The following is a 19,067-nucleotide window of genomic DNA, read 5'->3' as shown; positions in this document are numbered from 1 at the left end:
ATATACTTGCTTTTCTTATGTTTAATATACAATGCTTCTAACGTCCATTCATTCATTATTTTAGGTCCCAATTCAGCCAGGCAGGTAAGCACACATATAACTTAGGAGCTACCCACATGCTGAAGAACAGGCGTATGCTGAAGCACCCTACTTAACTGGGGCCTAAGCTAAGCATGCTTCCCTTTTATTTACAAAGGCTAGACTCTTTTATTTAAAATACTTCCTTTACAAATTAGTAGCAGTTAAAAAAAAAAAAACAACCTATCAACTGCCTCCTGTATTTATATTCTACTACATGAATGGAGACCTGCAAAAAAATTCAGTGCCATTTCTAATCCAAATATAAAATATTACCTCAAATATAAGAAATAAACACATTGTTTTTACCAACATTTTATTGTTTGTAAAAAAAGTCAAAACCAAAATACACAACTGAAATTTACACCAAGCTTTTCTGAAGCAGGTAAATGGCTATACAGAAGAAATAACAACATTTTCCAGTATTAATTTCATACAGCAGTGTTATATAATATAACATAGCAACCATCAAAACATGACTTGATGTTTCATCAGTTTGCAAGACAGAACTTAAGATTCTCAAAGGGTATTTCCTCAGTGGGTGCACAGCTAGAGCGCACTTGAAATTACATATTTTTAGAGCCAGAATATTATAAACAAGTTAACAAGAACAAACTTTTGCATGTTTTACACCTTTTACCTTATGAACATGGCCTAAAGAATACATTCTTACACAGGTTTAGTTATTTTAGGAAACTATTAATGCAGTGATTTAAGAGCTCCAGAGGCAGATGGCCGCTTTCATTTCACCCAGTTCTCTCATAGTTGTAGCAACTTCTTTTACTTTCATTATGTTTTCATTAACACCACAGCAGAACAAAATTATTATCATACAAATATTAACGTAAAGCCTAAAGCTAGTATTTTGAGAACGTTCAGCCACTTGAGCATAACATATCTGAGAGCTTTTAAACTTTACAAAATGGAAAATGTTTTGAAAACAAAATTTAATAAACTGTAAAAGTTTTTACTCTGGTTCTCTCAGCTTTTTTTTGTTTCCATACTTGCAAAGCTGTAGAAGGAAAAAAATGGTTTGTTCAGCTCAAGATGTATTTTGTTAGAAACTTTAGCTTATTAGAATCTTTTAAAATCTTATTTATATTTACAATAATTTACCCATCCAATCCTCACCTTTATCAGAACTTAAGATTCTCAACTCTTACATCAAAATTGACCCTTTTAACATATTCACTGGACTGTCTATATTGAACGCCACTGCAAGAACTGGCCAATAGATGTCACTTCTATCTGGAACATTTTTGTGACTGCATTCACAGTACTACCATTGGAGGAAAAAAATCTACTCTTTTCCCAGCAAAAAAGAAACGGTTTGGATATAAAGATCCTTGGTATGCCAAGTTTCATACAATGAGCTGGCAGTTTAACTTCAGACATTAATACAAATGTAAACAGTCACTTTAACTACATCAAAGGAAGTTAAAACCTCTGTGACTTGTCTCAAACTACTCACTGCTAAAAATGTTTGATTATGGATGTTTTGCTCCAACGTAAGAAGTTATGTACTATATTAGCCAAGTTCTATATGCATAACAGTATTAACATCTTTTAAATAATGGACCTTTCTACACTCAAATACTCACCTATTTGTACTACTTCTTCTTATGCTGTCCTGTATCTTTCCTCAGAGCCAAGGAAGCCATTTCCACAATAGCATTAACAGACAGGCCACTGAGAAAACCGTTATTATTTGTTCTCACTTCCAGTAAAGCATCCACAATATCATTTCTAAATAAGTAATAGAGAAATAAGATTTTCTTTAGCACAGTATAAAGATATGTAAAGAAAACAACAAACAGCCACAATTGAACATGTATTGATCTATTGGATTATCTCAAATATTAGACTGATCGTAAATCAGGGCAGGGAAAAAGATCAAGACACTTTTTACCTGCTAGCCTCTGGATGCAGTTCTTGCAGTTTCTTCATTAATTTGGTAAAACTGCTCAAATTCAATGTGTTAGGAGGCATAAAGGTGGCAGATGGATCAGGAAAGAACTGAACAGATTTTACCTTCAAAAGATCCCCTCTGATGGTCTAGGTGTACATTAAACGAATTGAAAAGTTTAATATATAAACTTTTAATATATACTTTTAATATATAAAAGTGTTATATACTGTACAGCTAACCTAGTTTAACACATACGTACACATTAGTTTGTAAAGAATAAAACCAACTATTATATTATGCAACTAACTACTGCATCTCATAACTATCTATACCTATATAGAAACCTAACAGAAATAGTAAAAGACAGGCCAAATAGGTTGCTCACTAAAATTAAAGATACTCTTGTTAGTGTTGTTTTTCCCATGTGTAAACACAGTAAAATAGGCATCATTCAGGATTTATCCAAGAGCGTTCAAAGTTCTGATTTCTTCTAATAACCATAACCACAAGATTCTACAAGTGGACCATGAATATATTAAATGATTAATTTACTTTCAGATTTTAAATTAAACAGAAGTTGTCTCTCTCCAATTCTGCCATAAATTTAAAATACTTCTTTTACATTAATAAGTCACAAGACATTATTACCATATGCAAATATTTTAAGAATCAAAACTTGTACATCTAAAATGAAACACCAAAATAAAATGCAATATATTCAGTGCCAAAGATGAGTTTTGTCCATTCCATTATCAGAGATGTTTTTAATCCAAAAGACACTTACACAAGCCAGTACTAGTACTGCTACATATGCTTACATTTCACATTAGAAATAAAGGTGTCTGCTTCAAGTTTTATAAACACTTCACAATTTAACACATGTGGTATTTGTGGGAAGGATTAATTTACCTTTTGAGTAACTGCAACTGATTGACATGTATGGGGTTTTAAAGAGCCGAGTACTTTTGTGGAGATCAGGGGAGGAACTTTTGAACAGGCAGAAGAAGGAGCACACCCTCTTATAGAGGCAGAAGTGGTGACTGGCACTTTCAAGGAAGTGGAGGGGGGATCTGTATTTTCAACATTTTTTTGCACACTATTAGTGACTTGGTTTTTACAGAATGGTGGACTTGAGAGCTTTTGAGAAGCTGGAGATACGTTTTCTTCTGCAGTTTTTGTGCAGCAAACAATGATTGCTTTTCCTTTTATTTCTTTTCCATTCATTTCTTCCACAGCCAACTTTGCTTTACTGGCTTTCTTAAAGCTAAGAAAAGCATATCTACAATTGAAAAAATATATATGCTAGGATTAAGAAAAAACAGTTTAAACTAATATGCAATGTAGTTAATTACCATATTCATAACCACAATGCCTTTCCACTATATTAGAACGCTCTGCCTTAGCATGTTAAATGTTGCTTTTAACTGAACTACAATATAGAACAGAACCTATAAAATGTATAATTTGCAGTAACATGTTAGCTGCCTCCAGCACAAGTCATTTCCAAATAATCATCTAAAATATAACAGACTGAAAACAATTTAATTAAAATGCCATTCAAATAAAACAAAGTTAAAACTACTGTTACTTATTCTGTTATTCTATTTTTCTGAATCTCATGCAAATAAATGCTCATATAAATGTACCTGTATTGATCAGGATCCCCACAAACTGAAACCTCAGAAACCTCATACTTGCTGAAATGAGACCTAAGATCAACCTGCAATAGATAAGCATATTTAGGTTGTAAATATATAATAAATGTCATTTACCAGACAGACAAGTATTACCAATACCATTTAAAGAAAGACTGGTTTACCTCCAATACTGAAGGACTTAAGCCACTCACACAAATAAAATACTGCTCATCTGGGTCAATTCTTCTACTTTCCACTGTCTTTACTTCTGGGAACACAGAAATATATAAAAAAGAATTACATGCCATCTTAATTCAATCTATAAAAACCTTCACCTTCAATAAATTGAGAAAAAAAAAAATCAGAAAATACATAAGGCAAAACGTTTCTCCAAAACTATTAAAGTTAATGAATGGAGGAAATATGTTTCCCAATATAGTAACAAAAATGTTCAAACTGGATCTGCTTTAAAAAAAACCTACCTTAAAATACTAAGAAAAATACACAGCAGAAATATTAGAAATGAAACCATAGGACAAAAATATTTTTTTCACATGCTTCTTCAGAAAGACATTAATTGTTTCTAATGATATAGAAAGGGCTTTAACATGAACATACATTTGTCTATCTAACTAGTATACAGTGCATAGCTTGGGTTGCCACCCAAAAGTCAGAGGGGAAAGGGGAAGGGGTGACAACGGCAGCGTGCAAGCTTTCCCTGCCCCTCCCCACTCCTCTGTCCGTCCGTCCGTCCAGCTGGAAATTCCAGTTAATAGAATATTCCGAATGGTGGAATGCCAGATAACAGGGATTTTATTGTATTTCAAAGGGTTGTGAGCTGCGGCAGGGCATAGGGGCAGTGAAAAGGTTCCTGCCTCTTCCAGTGGGGGAAGGGGGTCAGGGAGAGCTGCGTGGTCAGGCTAGTGTCTGTGCTTGTAGGCCTGGGGCGGCTGGGAGACGCAGCTCAGGGGGGCAGGAAGGGCCATGACCAGGCTGTCTGGTGCGGTGCACCAGCCCCAGCCCAGGGCAGGAGGGTACCACACGCCTCTCCTCCTCCTCTCTCCAGCCCATGCCAGGGGTGTGAGTTGGGCTGGAGCACAGTGGCTCCAGCAGCTCCAAGTGGTACGGGGGCAGGTGGGGGCCTCTCCAGCAGGGGTGGGGGGGGGTAGTGGACCGTAGATCAGGAGTGAGGGACATCAGCATGGCCCATGGGGGACAGGCACCAGCAGGGCCGGGGGATGTGGGTCAGGACAGGCCATGGATCTTTGCCAATGGGTCCTGGTAGGAAAAATGTTCAGAACCACTGGCTTACAGAACTGAGAGCAAGGTGCAAACTGGCATTCAAGCAATCCCATCCCCTCCTACCTGGGAAATTTTGATGCTTTGACTATGGTAATATCCTTTAGAGGAGGAGCCTGTGTCAAACATTGCCCAAGAATGTATTAAGAGCTTTTAAATCTCGATGCCCTTCAGTATCTAATACAGGTACAGTTCAATGGTACCAAGGTGAAGCTTCAAGGCCTATTGTGTTAAATGAGTAGCTGTCAACCTTTAGGCTGTTGAACAACAAGTAGCCAAAAAATTATCCTTTGACTCACATCTCACAAGTCACAGTACCTACACAAAACACTGAGAAAGGTAGCTAGCTGTTAGTCTGAACTCGGTCAGAAGGCATGAGAAGGTAGCATCTTAGGGACTTTCTGATTCAGAGGCATAATCTTTCATAGGCAACAGTCTACTTCATCAGATGCTTTTTTAACCTCCCTGGACATTTCATCACTGACCTCAAAGTAGTTCTTAGATAACAAAAATTTAAAACAAACTCAAACAGGAAATTACAGAACAAGAAATCATCCACACACTTGATTGTGTTTAGTCTAAACTGAGACCGTGAATTCTTATCTCATTGCCTAAATTAGCTTTTACAACCCGCTGAGGGACACAGAACATAAATGCTTTGTTTTTTCTCTTACCCACCCCTGCCTCGCTCAGAAGTGCCCCTTTTCTTTTCCTTCCCACTTCCCTACCCTTTATAGTCTAATCACTACTTTCTATTTAGCAGCTCTGCTTTCTGTAGTCCCTTCACAGCATCTGATGAAGTAAGTCCTCTCCAAAGTGTGGAAGAAGGGAAAAATGGAGTTGAATCTCCATTATATGTAAGAATAAATTAAAAAAAAACATATACTCAGCTTAGGCTATGAGGAAGTCAAAAGAGCATGACCCCAAACCCCTAGACTAACACAAGACTAGGACCATCCTGCCCTGGTCTAGTAAAAAACAAAAGCTTAGCACAAAAGTAACCACAAACTAGCCTGCTGAGTCAGCCCAAAATGGGAACTGAACCGTAAGTTACAAGTTAGACAAGAGATAGTAACATTTTTGCTAATATAATCATAAAATAAGACGTGCTTTACTAACAAAGTCATGGCAAATGCTGATTAGTTATATCGTTGCTATGCTTATGATGTCATATTTTCTATATGAACTTACTTCACCTATTGTACAAGGTCAGACCTCTTCACAATTCTCCAATTGTGTATGAGTCTGTCCAGAATGCATTCTCTAATAAACCAAGCTTCTGTTGACCTAACCTAAAGTTTGCTGAGTGTGTTTATCACGACAAAAGCTTATGCTTTACATCTCTACATTTGCACCTATGTAGACTAACTAAATCTACCCTGCCTTCTTCCCTCTGGATAATACAGAAATTGTCAAGCCCCTTATGAATGACTTGTCAGGAGATTAGAAGATCTTCACTAGCCAAGGAGTTTAGATGCTTTTCATGATCGCTTTCAAAAGAATGTACTAGAGGCATTTATAGTGTTTTATACCTCTCCAAAATTACTAATCAAGTCAACAAGACACCACAGATTTGAAGTGCTGTTAACAGATATTTACTATAAGGATAGCTTAATTGAAGGAGTGAGGATAAAACTGAGGCAATCAGTTAGTTAACTCAAACCTACCTGTTGTACCCACTCTCTCTAGTTTTCCTTGTTCCTTTGCATTTCCCTGAAGTGTTACTAAAAGATCAGTTGCTGTCAAGTTTTGTTTAGCATCAAACCAGTGTCCATATAGTTCTTGACTTTTTCTTAAATCTATGCAGTTAAAATAAAGTTAGTTTCATGTATTCAAATTTAAGTAATTGTCTGCAGAAATGCGCACAAGGCTAGGAGTTGTGATGCCCCGAGAACTCATTTTGGTTCTCCCATTGACTTGCTCCGACTCAGGCAAGTAATTTGTCTTTTCTGTTTATCATCTGTAAGCCAGGCAGTTGGCTAAGTATTATTCCATATGAAGTGATTTTTATAGACCCATAGATAGTACTTTAAAAACAACTAAAGAGGCAGATCCCTGTTCCACAAGAGAAATTAAGTAGACAAGGGGGATAAAGGAAAGAGGTTTACACTAACTGAGGCCAATTTATGTGCAACATGCACAGTATTTCAAATGTAAAAATAATATTAAATATTACTTATATTGGAGTTCATATTCTGTTTTTTTCCTGATAAACTGAACAACAGACAGGCCAACAGAGTCAGAGGAAAGAGAAGCATTTTAAAGTTTTAAATCCACTGCTATTTATAAATATATTTTATTTAAACAAACAGCATTGTTTTAACATTAATCCTATTCCTTAACCCTGCTTAGTATGCTAGTCTGGAAAGATTCCAGAAAACGACTCCCCTCATACATATGAATACTTGGCAGCACTCACTAAATTACACCGAGTATATATACTAGGGGACACACAAGAAAATTGATATATGAAGCAATGTGCACAGGTACCATGGGGCTTAGATGCACTTACTCTTAGATAAAGCAGGATTTTTCAGGTTGTTGCTAAAATAGTATAATAAAGTAATAATCTAAAAAATGTAAAAGGGAAAAGGATTGTAGTAAGAGACATTAGTTGAGTTTGAATCTGTTTTGAGTGACATGCAGTAAACACAGTCCCAAGAAACCAACAGAATGCAAAACAAGTCTTCAGCTCAGATGTATTCATGACTGATGCAAATGGCCCAAACCCTTAGTTTTCCTTGGATGGCCATGTAAGTAAGAGGGGGGAAGGAAGGGGAATGGAAAAGGGCATGGGGGAGAGGGAATAAGTCCACATGTTCAAAGGGTCATTGGTTTTCAATTTAATTAAAAAACCATTGGATTTGGTACAACTAACTTACCCTTTTCTACATCTTCATCTTTATAGTTTTCTTCAAAGGTCCTACACTTAAGTTTACTGCTAGCCGGTAAACATACCGTCTGAGTAGCAATCTATAATACATAAGTAATTGGATCATATGCAAGTTGCAGTACTTTTTGCTTAAAATGTATGTTTTACTATATGAATGTTTTCTGACTATATAGTATATAAAATAGACAAGCTGATAGCTTATAGAAATCCTTTGTTCACTAATCTTTCTTAGGATACCTAATCATTTTAATGTTTTGAAAGCAGTATTGCTCTTCCCCACTTGATGTTAGCTGTACTGCATATTACTGCTAGCACAAAAAATTTCTTGGCTGGGATACAGTGTTCAAAGTTCCATTTTTATATACTACTCTAAAAAAAAAAAAAAAATCTGTCTACATATAAGAACACATTTAAAGTAGATTATCAGCTGCTTATACGTTAATCAACTAAAGGCTCGTGAAACTCACAGAAGAGGGTGCTCCCGTCAGGCTGGTGGATGTTTCAGTCTCTTTAGGTTTTAATGTTTCCATTTCTGAGTTCCCTGGCCCAACACTGTAAATAAATAAAAAGATCTAACAATTTTGGCAAAAGTACATAAGAACAGTCATTTATTGGGTCAGACCATAGGTTCATCTTGCCCAGTATCCTATATCATGCAGTGGCAGAGCAGATGCTGAAAAGGAGTTAACTGGGTATGACTGGGGTTTTTTTCCACGGTTCCTCTCTCACTTGCAGCCTCCAGTATTTATGGTATACATGGATTATAAAGCTCAATAAACACCTGTAATCCAGCATAATTTTCAAAATGTATATTCTCTATCAATTAAATGGTTTCAAAATAAGGAATAAACACACAACTTATTCAATGAAGCTTTATATTTTAATATACTTTTAAAGAAAAAGAAATGTTCTCTAAGCATGTTAAAAAGGGAAAAAAGTAAAAGCATAGTTTGTCTTTATTGTTTAAAAAAAGACTTGCACAAAATTTCATAACTGAACAATTATCCTACAGTAGAGCCCAAACAATAATCTACTTTAGAAAAGGTCAGAAACTGATGCCTCTTCCAAAATGTCCACTCTCCTTCCTTTTGAGAGGTCAGATCAGCTGAGTCCCTTTTGCCAAACTATTTTCCCCTAAGTTTCTCTAATAAACATATCCAGCTAATGTTAAAGGTGGCCTGCTCAAGAAAAGTTGAGGGAGTAAATTGATAAAGTAAGTGCTGGGAAACTGGTATATGATGGTTAAAGTTGTTGGGGTATCTGAACCCTAGTATATCATAGTTGTGATAATGGAAAATTAAGCGTCTGTTTAAGAACAAGCAGAAGATACACACTGCAAGGTGGCTTAACATTCCATCACTTTTGTAGCTGTGCTTAAGAGAGATATTGTTCCGCTACTACTAAACCCTTAGCACTGGAGACCCAATGCTGTTACAGAAAAGCTAGATGGATTCTTTTTTGTCTTACATCTTAACAACAGATCTTATCGTGCACTGACTGCAAAAATCTTTATTACAAGTGAGACATGCAAGGCAGCAACAACACAACTGAAGATCCCAGATATAGTTTTCAGAGATGAGAGTTGGGGGGAAAAAAAAAATCTCTCATAAATTGAGAAAATGTATTTTGAAAATAACAGCAAAACTCCACTCTGAAATATTATATTACCCACCAAATTGCCAAAATGCCATTTCAAAGCACACACTCACACAAGACATCCAAACACTTGCATTGTTTATTTTAACTTCACTTCTTACCTGTTTCTTAGTAAAATATATAAATAAAAATTGTAGCGACTTACTCGTAATGAAGATCTTCACTTACTAACTGTCAAGGAAAAAAAAAAAAGATTTGCTTTATTTTTTTCAATTAAAAAAACATTGCTACTGGCAAAGAGGCTGTTTTAAAAACTAATTACCTTGGATGGAATGTAAGAAGAAAAGATGGAGAGCAGTTTGGACTCTACTGATAACGGGGGTAAGGCATCTAATGGTATGCCCCTTACTAATTTCTCTCTCATATTTTTGTACCTAACTTTCAGTTCTTCAAAAGCAGACACTAAATTGACAAAGTCGCTGTTTAAATTCCTGTTAAAAATAGAAAACAAACATTTCAGGTACAGCGGGGAAATTCTTATTCCATTATTTTTTAATCTGGATCTTTCAATGTGTAGCTTCATACCTAATTTACTCCTTATTATGTAAACTCTGTGCTGAATATAGAATTATTAAATTCCTCATGGCCTTTTCTATGGTGTTTGTCACCATAGTATCTGACTTTCATGTCCATTAATCAATACATCTTCACGTCACCCACCAGAAGAAAGGTAGTATCATCATCCCAACTTATGATTAAGTAAGTAAAACAGAGATATTAAAGTCAAAGGTTAGAAAGTGGGCACAAAAGCTGTAGATGGACAAAATAATTATACTAACTTAAAGTGGGGGCCCTGCCACTTGCAACTAATGTGTTGTTACTGTTTCATCTATCCACTCCTATCCTGTGGAAAACCAAGGCACTTTTCCATGAGAATGAAACGGCTGCTAGAATACTTTTTGTTGCTTCTACTTATGGTGGGATACAGGAGACACAGACCAACTACAAAAGAAAAGCCTGAGGTGCAGCAAGCTACACTTGTTCCCACCCCGTCAGAATAACTGTTTTATCTGTCCACGTCCAAAATTTGGGCCCCTAACTGGACATCTTTAAGGCATCATATTTTAGAATATTTAACGTATTTGTATCTATTACTTGAACATTGTTGGAGGGCAAACCAAACTAGTTCTGCAATTAGAAAAGAAAAAAAAATTAGTATACTAAATATTTGACATGATGGCACTACCATTTTCCAATAGTGATAAAAAATGCTCTGATAATTTACCACTATCTACCCATTACACAGACATTGCACTCTAGGAAAATATTTTCACCAGAACCAAGCCAAACTGGTCCAATGGATAAGTCTTAATCGGTAATAACCTGAAACTGAGAAATGCAGTGGGTATGTGATTATATATTACACCTTTATGTATAAAAATGCATACAAGTATATTTTTGATAGCAATAACCAATTTAATTAGATTTGAAATATTTTAATTCCACTAAGGACTACTGCTGCCCAAATGGAAAGAAAGCGTTTGCTGTTGCTCTCTTTATGTTAACAAATGGCTTGATTTTTCAAATTCTAGAGAACATCCAACATCTGTGATATTGCAAAAATCATACATGCCTGCTAAAACACTCTTTTTCCTCCGTAACAAGTTTGTAAATCTTCCAGCAGTGTTGACGGCACATCCAATAATGAGTTTGTAGAAGCTGCAAATCTGCTTTTATAGCTCTCTGCAGTATTTTCTTACAACAGTGTGATGAACAACTCTCCACTTCTGTGGTGAGGTGCAACATCCTTTAAAAAGAAAACAATATTTAATATTAACTAATGAATGTAAATAAGAAAAATATTTCTTAATACTTGATGCACGTGTCATTTTAAAAACTTATTTAACTTTTTAGAAACTACTTCTGACCACAACTTGGGAAGGAAACCTGAAATTTAAAAATCAATTCCTATTATCCAGTACAAGGAAAGCCAGCATACCTAGGGACTAGGTCTGTGCGAAGCGGCTAGTATTTGCTTTGGATTTGGATTCGGCCGAATCGGGAGATGGCAATTCGAATCACTGTCCCGCATCGATTCAGCTGAATCTGAATGGGAGATTTGGCTGCCGCAGAATTGGCTGAATCTCTGAATCAAACAGGCCCCATCCCCCGCCCACTCTCCCAGCCCCATCAATGGCTGCCCCACCCAGCCCCAGCATCCCCGCGCTTTTAAAAAAAGCCCCCATTTGCTTCCAGCCAAGCAGGAGCTGGCAATGCCCGCTGCACCCAGAAGCCCCAACAGCTGCTGCTGCAGCTGGTGTGTGGGGCTATTTTTTTTTTTTTTTCAAAGAACCAGGAGCTGGGCCAGGCGGGGCAGCTATCAACAGGGACGTGGTTGGGGGTCAGGGGGCACTCAGGGGGTTTGGGGGAGCAGGCAGGGGATGGGGCCTGGTGGAGGTCTCCCCATGGTCCCCTCCCCACTCTTTCAGCCTGCCCCCTACTTACCAGCACAGAGCCCAGGTCAAATTTTACAGCCTTTTACAGAAGTAATCAGGAGACCAAAGAAAGTGCTTCTTAGGGTGCTGGAGGGGAAAGGCTGCCTAAACTACAGAAATTAAACATGGCCAATTGGAGAACAAAGGCACATAGTAGACAGGAATGGATGAAAATAGTGAAGGCAGCCGAGCACCTCTAGGGCATATGGTGCTATATTATTAAAAATATGTAGTATTTATTTAATATGTAGTATATGTAGTAAATAAAAAGATGTAGTAAATAATAATAAGTATCCATTCATACAAATAATGACAATGAATGACAAACCTCTCAGGGTTTTCCTTCGCTTCCCCAATATACAAATTATTTTTCAGCTTCAGAGGATCCTGGAAATAAATCACTGTAATTAAAATTATACACCTGCATTTTCTTATATCAAAATCACAATTATACAAGTAATTCCGAGTAGCTCAGTGAGCTCAAAATATTACCTGAATTTGGGAAATCCATTCAGGTGTTGTGATACAAGTATCAGTACCATTTACTCCTGTCTCAGCAAGCTTTGATATAATCTCCTCTGTGTTGCTGTGTATGCATGACAAATCTGTATTACAAGCAACACTTGTATAGTTCTGAGTTTGCCACTCCTTGGGCCTTGTTTTGTTCATCATTGTTATCTCTGTGTTATCTGCCCGAGATGCCACAGAAGCCTTGGCATTAGTAGCTCTGCTTGTTGTAAAACAAGCCCTAAAATCAGAACTTGCATCAACAGTCTGGTTAATGGTAACTTTCTGATTACATGTGATCTTATTCAAGCAGATGTGGCAGTTTTGTTCTAAGTCAGAACCCTTCATCGTACTATCCCCAGCAGATTTGTCTCTAATTTCTGCACCAGACAAATTACTTCCTCTCTCTGGAATTCTGGAGGCTGCAGATGAAAAACTGAATTTGGCTTCAACAATCTTTTGGGTACAACCATCACAATCAGTATCAAATGCAGACAGAAATGATTCTTCACAAATATAAGAACTTGCATCTTCTGTATTTTTGCTAGAAATCCATGTGGATGTTACAACAGATGTTTCCCAGGGTAATATGCAAGGATTTTCCTGCTTCAGCAACATGTGGTTGAGGCCATCTCTCTTTTTAGATACTTCCTGTTCTTTAGCTTTTGGGGCTGATTGGGCATTATCACAAACAGGAATATGCTTTATCTTGTCTTGATTTTCTAAACTGTTTGCTTGAAGCACTGTTTGATAAGCCCTTGCTGTGCTCCCACAAGCATCACTTTCAAAGGAATTTTCACAAACAGTGCTATGATACATGTCATTGGTGTGTTCATTTTCACATTTCAGACCGTTATAATCCATCAGAGGTACGGAGTCTTGAACAAACGTTTGGGGAAGTTCTGGGATAGCTGCTTCATTACAAAATTCTTCCATGGTACTGTGTCCAGAGGCAAAAGAGTCTTCTCCATCAGTTGCAACTCTACAAACTGAATCTACCAACTCCAAAACTTCCAAATTCTGGATCCCTGAAGTTTTCTCATGCTCAAAAGACATATATGAGGTAGTTTGATCATAACAGTCTTGTTCTTCAGCACTATGGTACTCTAACTGTGAGTCTTCATCCGTCTCATTTTTGTGTCTGTAGTCATCACACTCCTTGTAACTGAAATGTATATTGTTGCAGGCCTCTCCTAACGCACAAGCTTCATTTCCATTTTTGTTGCCACAAATATCAGAAACACACTCTCCCCTTTTATTATAGTTATCAAGTTCTGCATCTACTGATGAACTTAAACAAGACAGGCTTTCTTCTTGCAAGTTTAATTCTGAGAAACTCCTGGAGCATGTATGGTCTGAAATGGAATAGTTAACTCTATTAGATTGGTCTGTTGCAGAATATGCCTCAGGGTAGGCTCCTGTTTCATTATTAACGCTATTTGCCCTTTGTTCCATGGTCCAAATATCAGGGTTACCAGCAGAAGTAATCTACTCAAACTCAGCATCCTCTAATTCACTTTCACCATTCAATGTTGAAGTCAGCAGCCTGGTTTTAAATATCAGTTTCTCACCTGATTAAAAGAAAAGAAAATTCTAATCATTCTATCTAATAGAAGTATATTATATGTAAACATACTTCTACAGAATGAGATGTAGCACTATCATGTTTTGTCCACTGGGTTGTGATAAAAGCTAGGGTATGCTTAAAAAACAAATCTCACTATGAAGAATAAGGCAAATTGTATAAAGAAAAGCCACTATTCTTGAGTTAAAATGCAATGGAAAACTAATTTTACCTAATTGATTCCAGCTATCCTCATAATCCAGCTAAGTTACAGTTTCTTGAAACTTGTATCTACTGTCAAGTACACTGCATAATGTTTTAAATAGTAATGAATAAAATGCATTTGCTTTTATGCATCAAAGTAATTGACTGGGGATCCAACCCTTAAATATAAGTGAATAACTGTACAACACTCAATTATGCAGCTGAATACTGACTGCGTGCATCTACATGTGCTATTAACCTGACATAATCAACTGCAGCACCGTTTGCGCTAGTCAGCTGCTCCTGAGCGCAGTGTCTGCACAGCACCCAGGACCACAGCAACCTGAGTCACAATGGAGTAAGCCTGGGCTGGCAGGAGGTTGGAGGGGCAGACTGGGCACGGGCTCCAGGCAGCTGCAGCAAGGGCCTGGTAGCAGCAAAGGGGAGGGGCTGATTTTTCCCCATGCTGAGCAGCAGCTTCTGCCTGGCTGCTACCATTGCTGCTGCCACTGCTCAGCATGGACAGGCAAGTCCAGAGTAGATGTGGGGCAGGCCAGGAGTGAGACTGGGTATGTGGGTTCCAGCTGGTTCGGATCTGATTCACTCCACTGGGCCGAGTCCACAGCGGGCCAGGGTCAGAGCTGTGCATGCGGGTTCCTGCCTGTACCACAGGGCTAGGGCCAGTGGTGGCAGCAGTCAGGAGCTGTTGCCTCCGCTGCCTAGAAAGGCAGTCCAGCTGTGGAGCCATCCCAGCCCTGCTGTGTACCCAGGAGGTGATGGGGCATGCAACAGGCCAGAGAGTACCTGGGCCAGGCGGGACCAAGGGACCTGCTGCAGACTGGACAAAGTCCCTCTGTGGGCCAGATCTGGCCTGCAGGTTGTTTTTTGACCACACCTGTATTAAAATGTTAGAAATAAAAACTGAATACTGGAATGAATCATAAGTTTGGGGAATCTCAAAAAAGTTCCATACAGAGACCAGTACTAAAACAAATAAAAGTAGAACTATCTCATCCTGAGGAATAGCATTATGGTTCTCTAGGACTGGTAATCCACAGGCATTCACTGAAGTATTAATCCTCTGAAAATTGGATCTCCTGGCCCAAGCATTAAGAGCAATTGGTCAGACAAAGGATAATAATAAAAAGGGGGCTGATATTTGAGGATTTCAAATTAATTCTGATCCAACAAATCATTTGTTCCCAGCTTGAAATATAAAGGCTCTGCTGAAGAAGTGATTTTCTCAAAAATTGTAGGCCTGACAGAAAAGACTTTGCAAACTGTCACTAAAATAAACTGTACATGATCTGATTTAAGATTTATAGAATTTAGCTCAAACAAATGACTTGGGGACAGTATGCCAAATACAGCTATATAAACAGCAGCTAAAATGAAAAAACATATATATTAATCTAACTTTACTAAAAAGTTTACTAATTTGGTTAAAGCAACTCTGTCAGGAAATGGTCATATTATATTTAGGCTGCCACTGTACTATATTATCCTTATTTACACATGTTTATGACTATGAAATACCATTCGAGTTAATATTAAATACTCAGGCAATGCTTTAAAATGTTCCCGGTTTGGCATATAAAACAAGGCAGGTTTTATTAGCTAACAATTAATACAGCAGAACAGAGAAAGATATTTCTGAACTTATTACAAAGTAAATTTTTCCATCTTATCAAATTTCATTCACTGTATATGCCATACTATTTTATTTCTTCCATATTGTCTATTTTTAATGAAATAGGGGACATAATTAGCTTAATCCAGTGATACACAGTAACTTATTGCCCGAGAGATATAACTATATATATATTCAACCACCGCCATAACCAAAATATTACAACTCCAGTGCACTCTATGCTGCACATGCTCAACTCACCCACTGAAAAATTAACATCAGTAAAACACTTTTCGTGGAATTTCTATTCATATTTTAAGTATTAATCTGTGGACTTTTTCACTGTATTTTCAAAAAAATTGTCAGAGTTGTTTTGGATTTCAAAAATCTGAAGAAGTTAAAAGAATAAATGCATAATAACTAATTTTTCATTTGTAATTTTGTATCCTATGTAATGCTGTTTATTACCCTACCATCTCATACCAGCATAAAATAATTTAGGTAGTAAAGACAGAAAAAATCCTTAATCCAATGGTTTGGATAAGATTTTGAACACAGAAAAGTCATGAAATTTTTTTCAGTACAATCATTTTCCAGTCTCCTTGCTTCAGGTTCAATCTGGTATAAAATAGCTGTATCTGTTAAAGTAAGTTTTTCATACTCAGGTTAAATTTGCCCTTACCTTAATTTTGTCCTTAATAACTTAATTCTAGATCTTAGGCCTCATCTATGCATGTTCACAAGGGTTGGATGGTACCAGCAATCCTCTACAGTGGAGCTGCACCATATATCTACAAGAGCGCTCTGGCTGTTGCAGTTAAAACTGGTCTCCAAACAAAAAGTAGCCTATCCCAGCAAGCAAACTTTTGCTGTTATGGTTATGTCTATATTAAAACTTCTGCTGTCACGGGTCATCGTAGGGGAAGTGGACAGGAAGAGGCGAAATAAAATCACAATACTGACCAACAAACCAACATTGGCAAAACTTACCTATTACTCTTAGAGATGGATTATACCACAGGAATATGCATCTACCAGTGCTAATATTTCAGGGTTTTCAAGTCTTTTTCTTTTTTTTTTTTTACTAGTATTTTAGAAACAAACTTGAAAAATAAATCAAATAGGAAACAGGGGTGTAGGTTGTTTAAGTTGGTCTAATAAAATATATCAGACTCACCCAAAGAACCGTGTCTGTTAAATAGGAAAGAAATTCTGTTTCCCAAATCTCAGGAAAGTAACTCAAAATCAAACTTAAAAGCGATAAGAAGAATTTTATGTATGACCTGAAGACAAGTATCAACTGCCATTTATGCCTATATAATCTACAATAAAAATAAAATTTATTTTCTGGGGTTAAACATATTTTTGAATTTAAGCATCATCTACTAGCTCTTTCCACATAATTAATGGACTGACATTTTCAACTATGCAAATATGCCATATACAGTAGAATGCGTTTCAGATTAAGAAAAAAAATCAAAGCTTAATATTCAATTTGAGCCTTAACGGTTTAAAAATGGAGGAGGAAAGTGTCTGTCTGTCTGTCTGATTTTTGTGGAAAGTTTGTAACCTGCAACACAGGTTATACACAGAAGGCTAGGTCTCTGCTGTCTACCGTGCAGCCCATACTTCTGTTGCAGCAACTGAATCTATTCAGGATGGAACTGGTAGTCTGATAATACAGAGGAAAACAAAGACCAGTGATAAAAATCGGGCTTTTAAATATTAGCCAACAGTTATATTAGCAAAACTGCACATGGCGATGCAACTACATCAATAGAAAAGTGCTGCTCAGCTTAGTGAATGTCATTTGAGATGCTTGCATAGCTACTATAGCAGAAATTCTTTCAGACTCTGCTGGCATAGCTTTATCAGCAGAGGCTCTGCAGAACAGATAAGCTCTAGATAAACAATTATTTGTTTGCAAATGGATATTGAATACTGAGGTGCTGCCTACAGATACAAGACTTTCTATCTAGTTCCTTGGGAGGGAGGGAGGTGGGGAGCAACTCAGCAACAAATACTGGGGAAGAGTTGGATTCTGTGACATCCGGACAACAACTGTCAGCACAGTCTAACTATCTGATAGAAGACTTAAAAAAAAAACCCAAAACAATATTCACATACACATTTAAAATCAGCTCTCCAGTTCTGCATTTCCATTTCACTTCCAGAGAACTGCAGGCTTCCCACATAGCAAAAGCAGTCTCTTAACCTTTTAAAAAATATTTTTGCCAGCAACATGCAATACACTGGCCTGTTCTGCAAAGCGCTGCAAGAAACTCCCCCCAGCCTGACTCTCTCCCCCAGCCCACCCCCCCACCAGAGCAGACCCCCGTGCTTTTTCAGAATAGTTGTCAACTTCTGAAACACTGAGGGAGAAAATCACTACTGTCCCTGTTGCTTCAGGTGCCCTACAACATACTCCCTTTTGTAAACCCTGGGCACATACACATGGAGAAGTACAACATTTACTTCACAGTCTAACAGCGTGAGACTGAACATGCTGCCGACTGCTTGTATTGCAACAAGCTCCAGGTGCCCGCACATTGGCTAATGGCATAAACTGCTCACACACCATGGGCAGGCTTGGCTGCCCGCTTCGCAACTGGATCCTATTCCCTTGGTTTATCCCCACTGTGAAGCTGGTCAGGAGTAGATGGTTTCAAGGGCTAAAAACAGACAACCGGCTTGACTGGGATGGGAGCGTTTTGTCCTGCAGCAAACCCCAGACCTCACAGCCGGACAAGCCCCTTGTCCCACACTCGGTGCTGGCGAATTACTCCAATTCAGACTGTGCTTAGGAACCGTCGCCACTACACAGACTTTGCTGCCCGCTAAACCCAGCGCGCACAAAGCTGTGCTGTGTCTTGATGCCAGTCCCATCCCCGCCTCGCAACCCCCTGATTTTAGCCTAACTTTCTAAGGCTGCCCAGGACTAGGCCCGAGGTATTTCAAGGCTATGGGAAGCTTTGGGCCCTTTTATGCTAAAAGGAGCCTCCAGGGGTTACCCCGGGGGCAGGGATTTTTATCCTGGGATAGATACCATTTTATCTCGGGTTACGACATTTGATGCCGGGTCTTCCTTGGTAAGTCCGAACGGACGCACAATCGCAGCTAACCCGAGTTCACTCCCGTTAAACCTGCCCCATGGCCACGCCGACGGGCCTGTTCCGATGCGAGTCTAACCCGGGGCAACGAACCCCCGAGGAGGCGGGCTCCCCTGCCCGCAGCCTCGGCCCCGGCAGGGGGAGC

At 38.2% G+C, this 19,067-nt stretch overlaps 1 protein-coding gene across 6 annotated transcripts; it reads right to left on the bottom strand.

Moving 5' to 3' along the window:
• Positions 1-455: 455 nt before the first annotated feature.
• Positions 456-19,067, bottom strand: RBM44 (RNA binding motif protein 44). 6 transcript variants are annotated; one of them, XM_006032260.3, is made up of 15 exons: positions 18,859-19,067; positions 12,400-13,985; positions 12,236-12,294; positions 11,046-11,219; positions 9,735-9,903; positions 9,618-9,643; positions 8,284-8,368; positions 7,806-7,896; positions 6,591-6,722; positions 3,807-3,892; positions 3,634-3,707; positions 2,897-3,266; positions 1,988-2,133; positions 1,680-1,824; positions 456-1,090 (listed from the first exon to the last, which is right to left on the bottom strand). In XM_006032260.3, exons 2-14 carry the CDS (start codon positions 13,867-13,869, stop codon positions 1,689-1,691), a joined length of 3,018 nt encoding a protein of 1,005 aa, XP_006032322.1. In that variant the 5' UTR covers positions 13,870-13,985; positions 18,859-19,067; the 3' UTR covers positions 456-1,090; positions 1,680-1,688. The 6 variants fall into 6 exon arrangements, with proteins under 6 accessions (XP_006032322.1, XP_006032324.1, XP_006032323.1 ...); XM_006032262.3 differs by having other exon boundaries at positions 3,807-3,889; XM_006032261.3 differs by lacking the exon at positions 18,859-19,067 and adding an exon at positions 14,987-15,011.

The sequence above is a fragment of the Alligator sinensis genome, unplaced genomic scaffold, assembly GCF_000455745.1.
Source record: "Alligator sinensis unplaced genomic scaffold, ASM45574v1 scaffold1003_1, whole genome shotgun sequence".
Classification (NCBI taxonomy): domain Eukaryota; kingdom Metazoa; phylum Chordata; order Crocodylia; family Alligatoridae; genus Alligator; species Alligator sinensis.
This window is presented reverse-complemented; position numbering and strand designations above follow the sequence as displayed.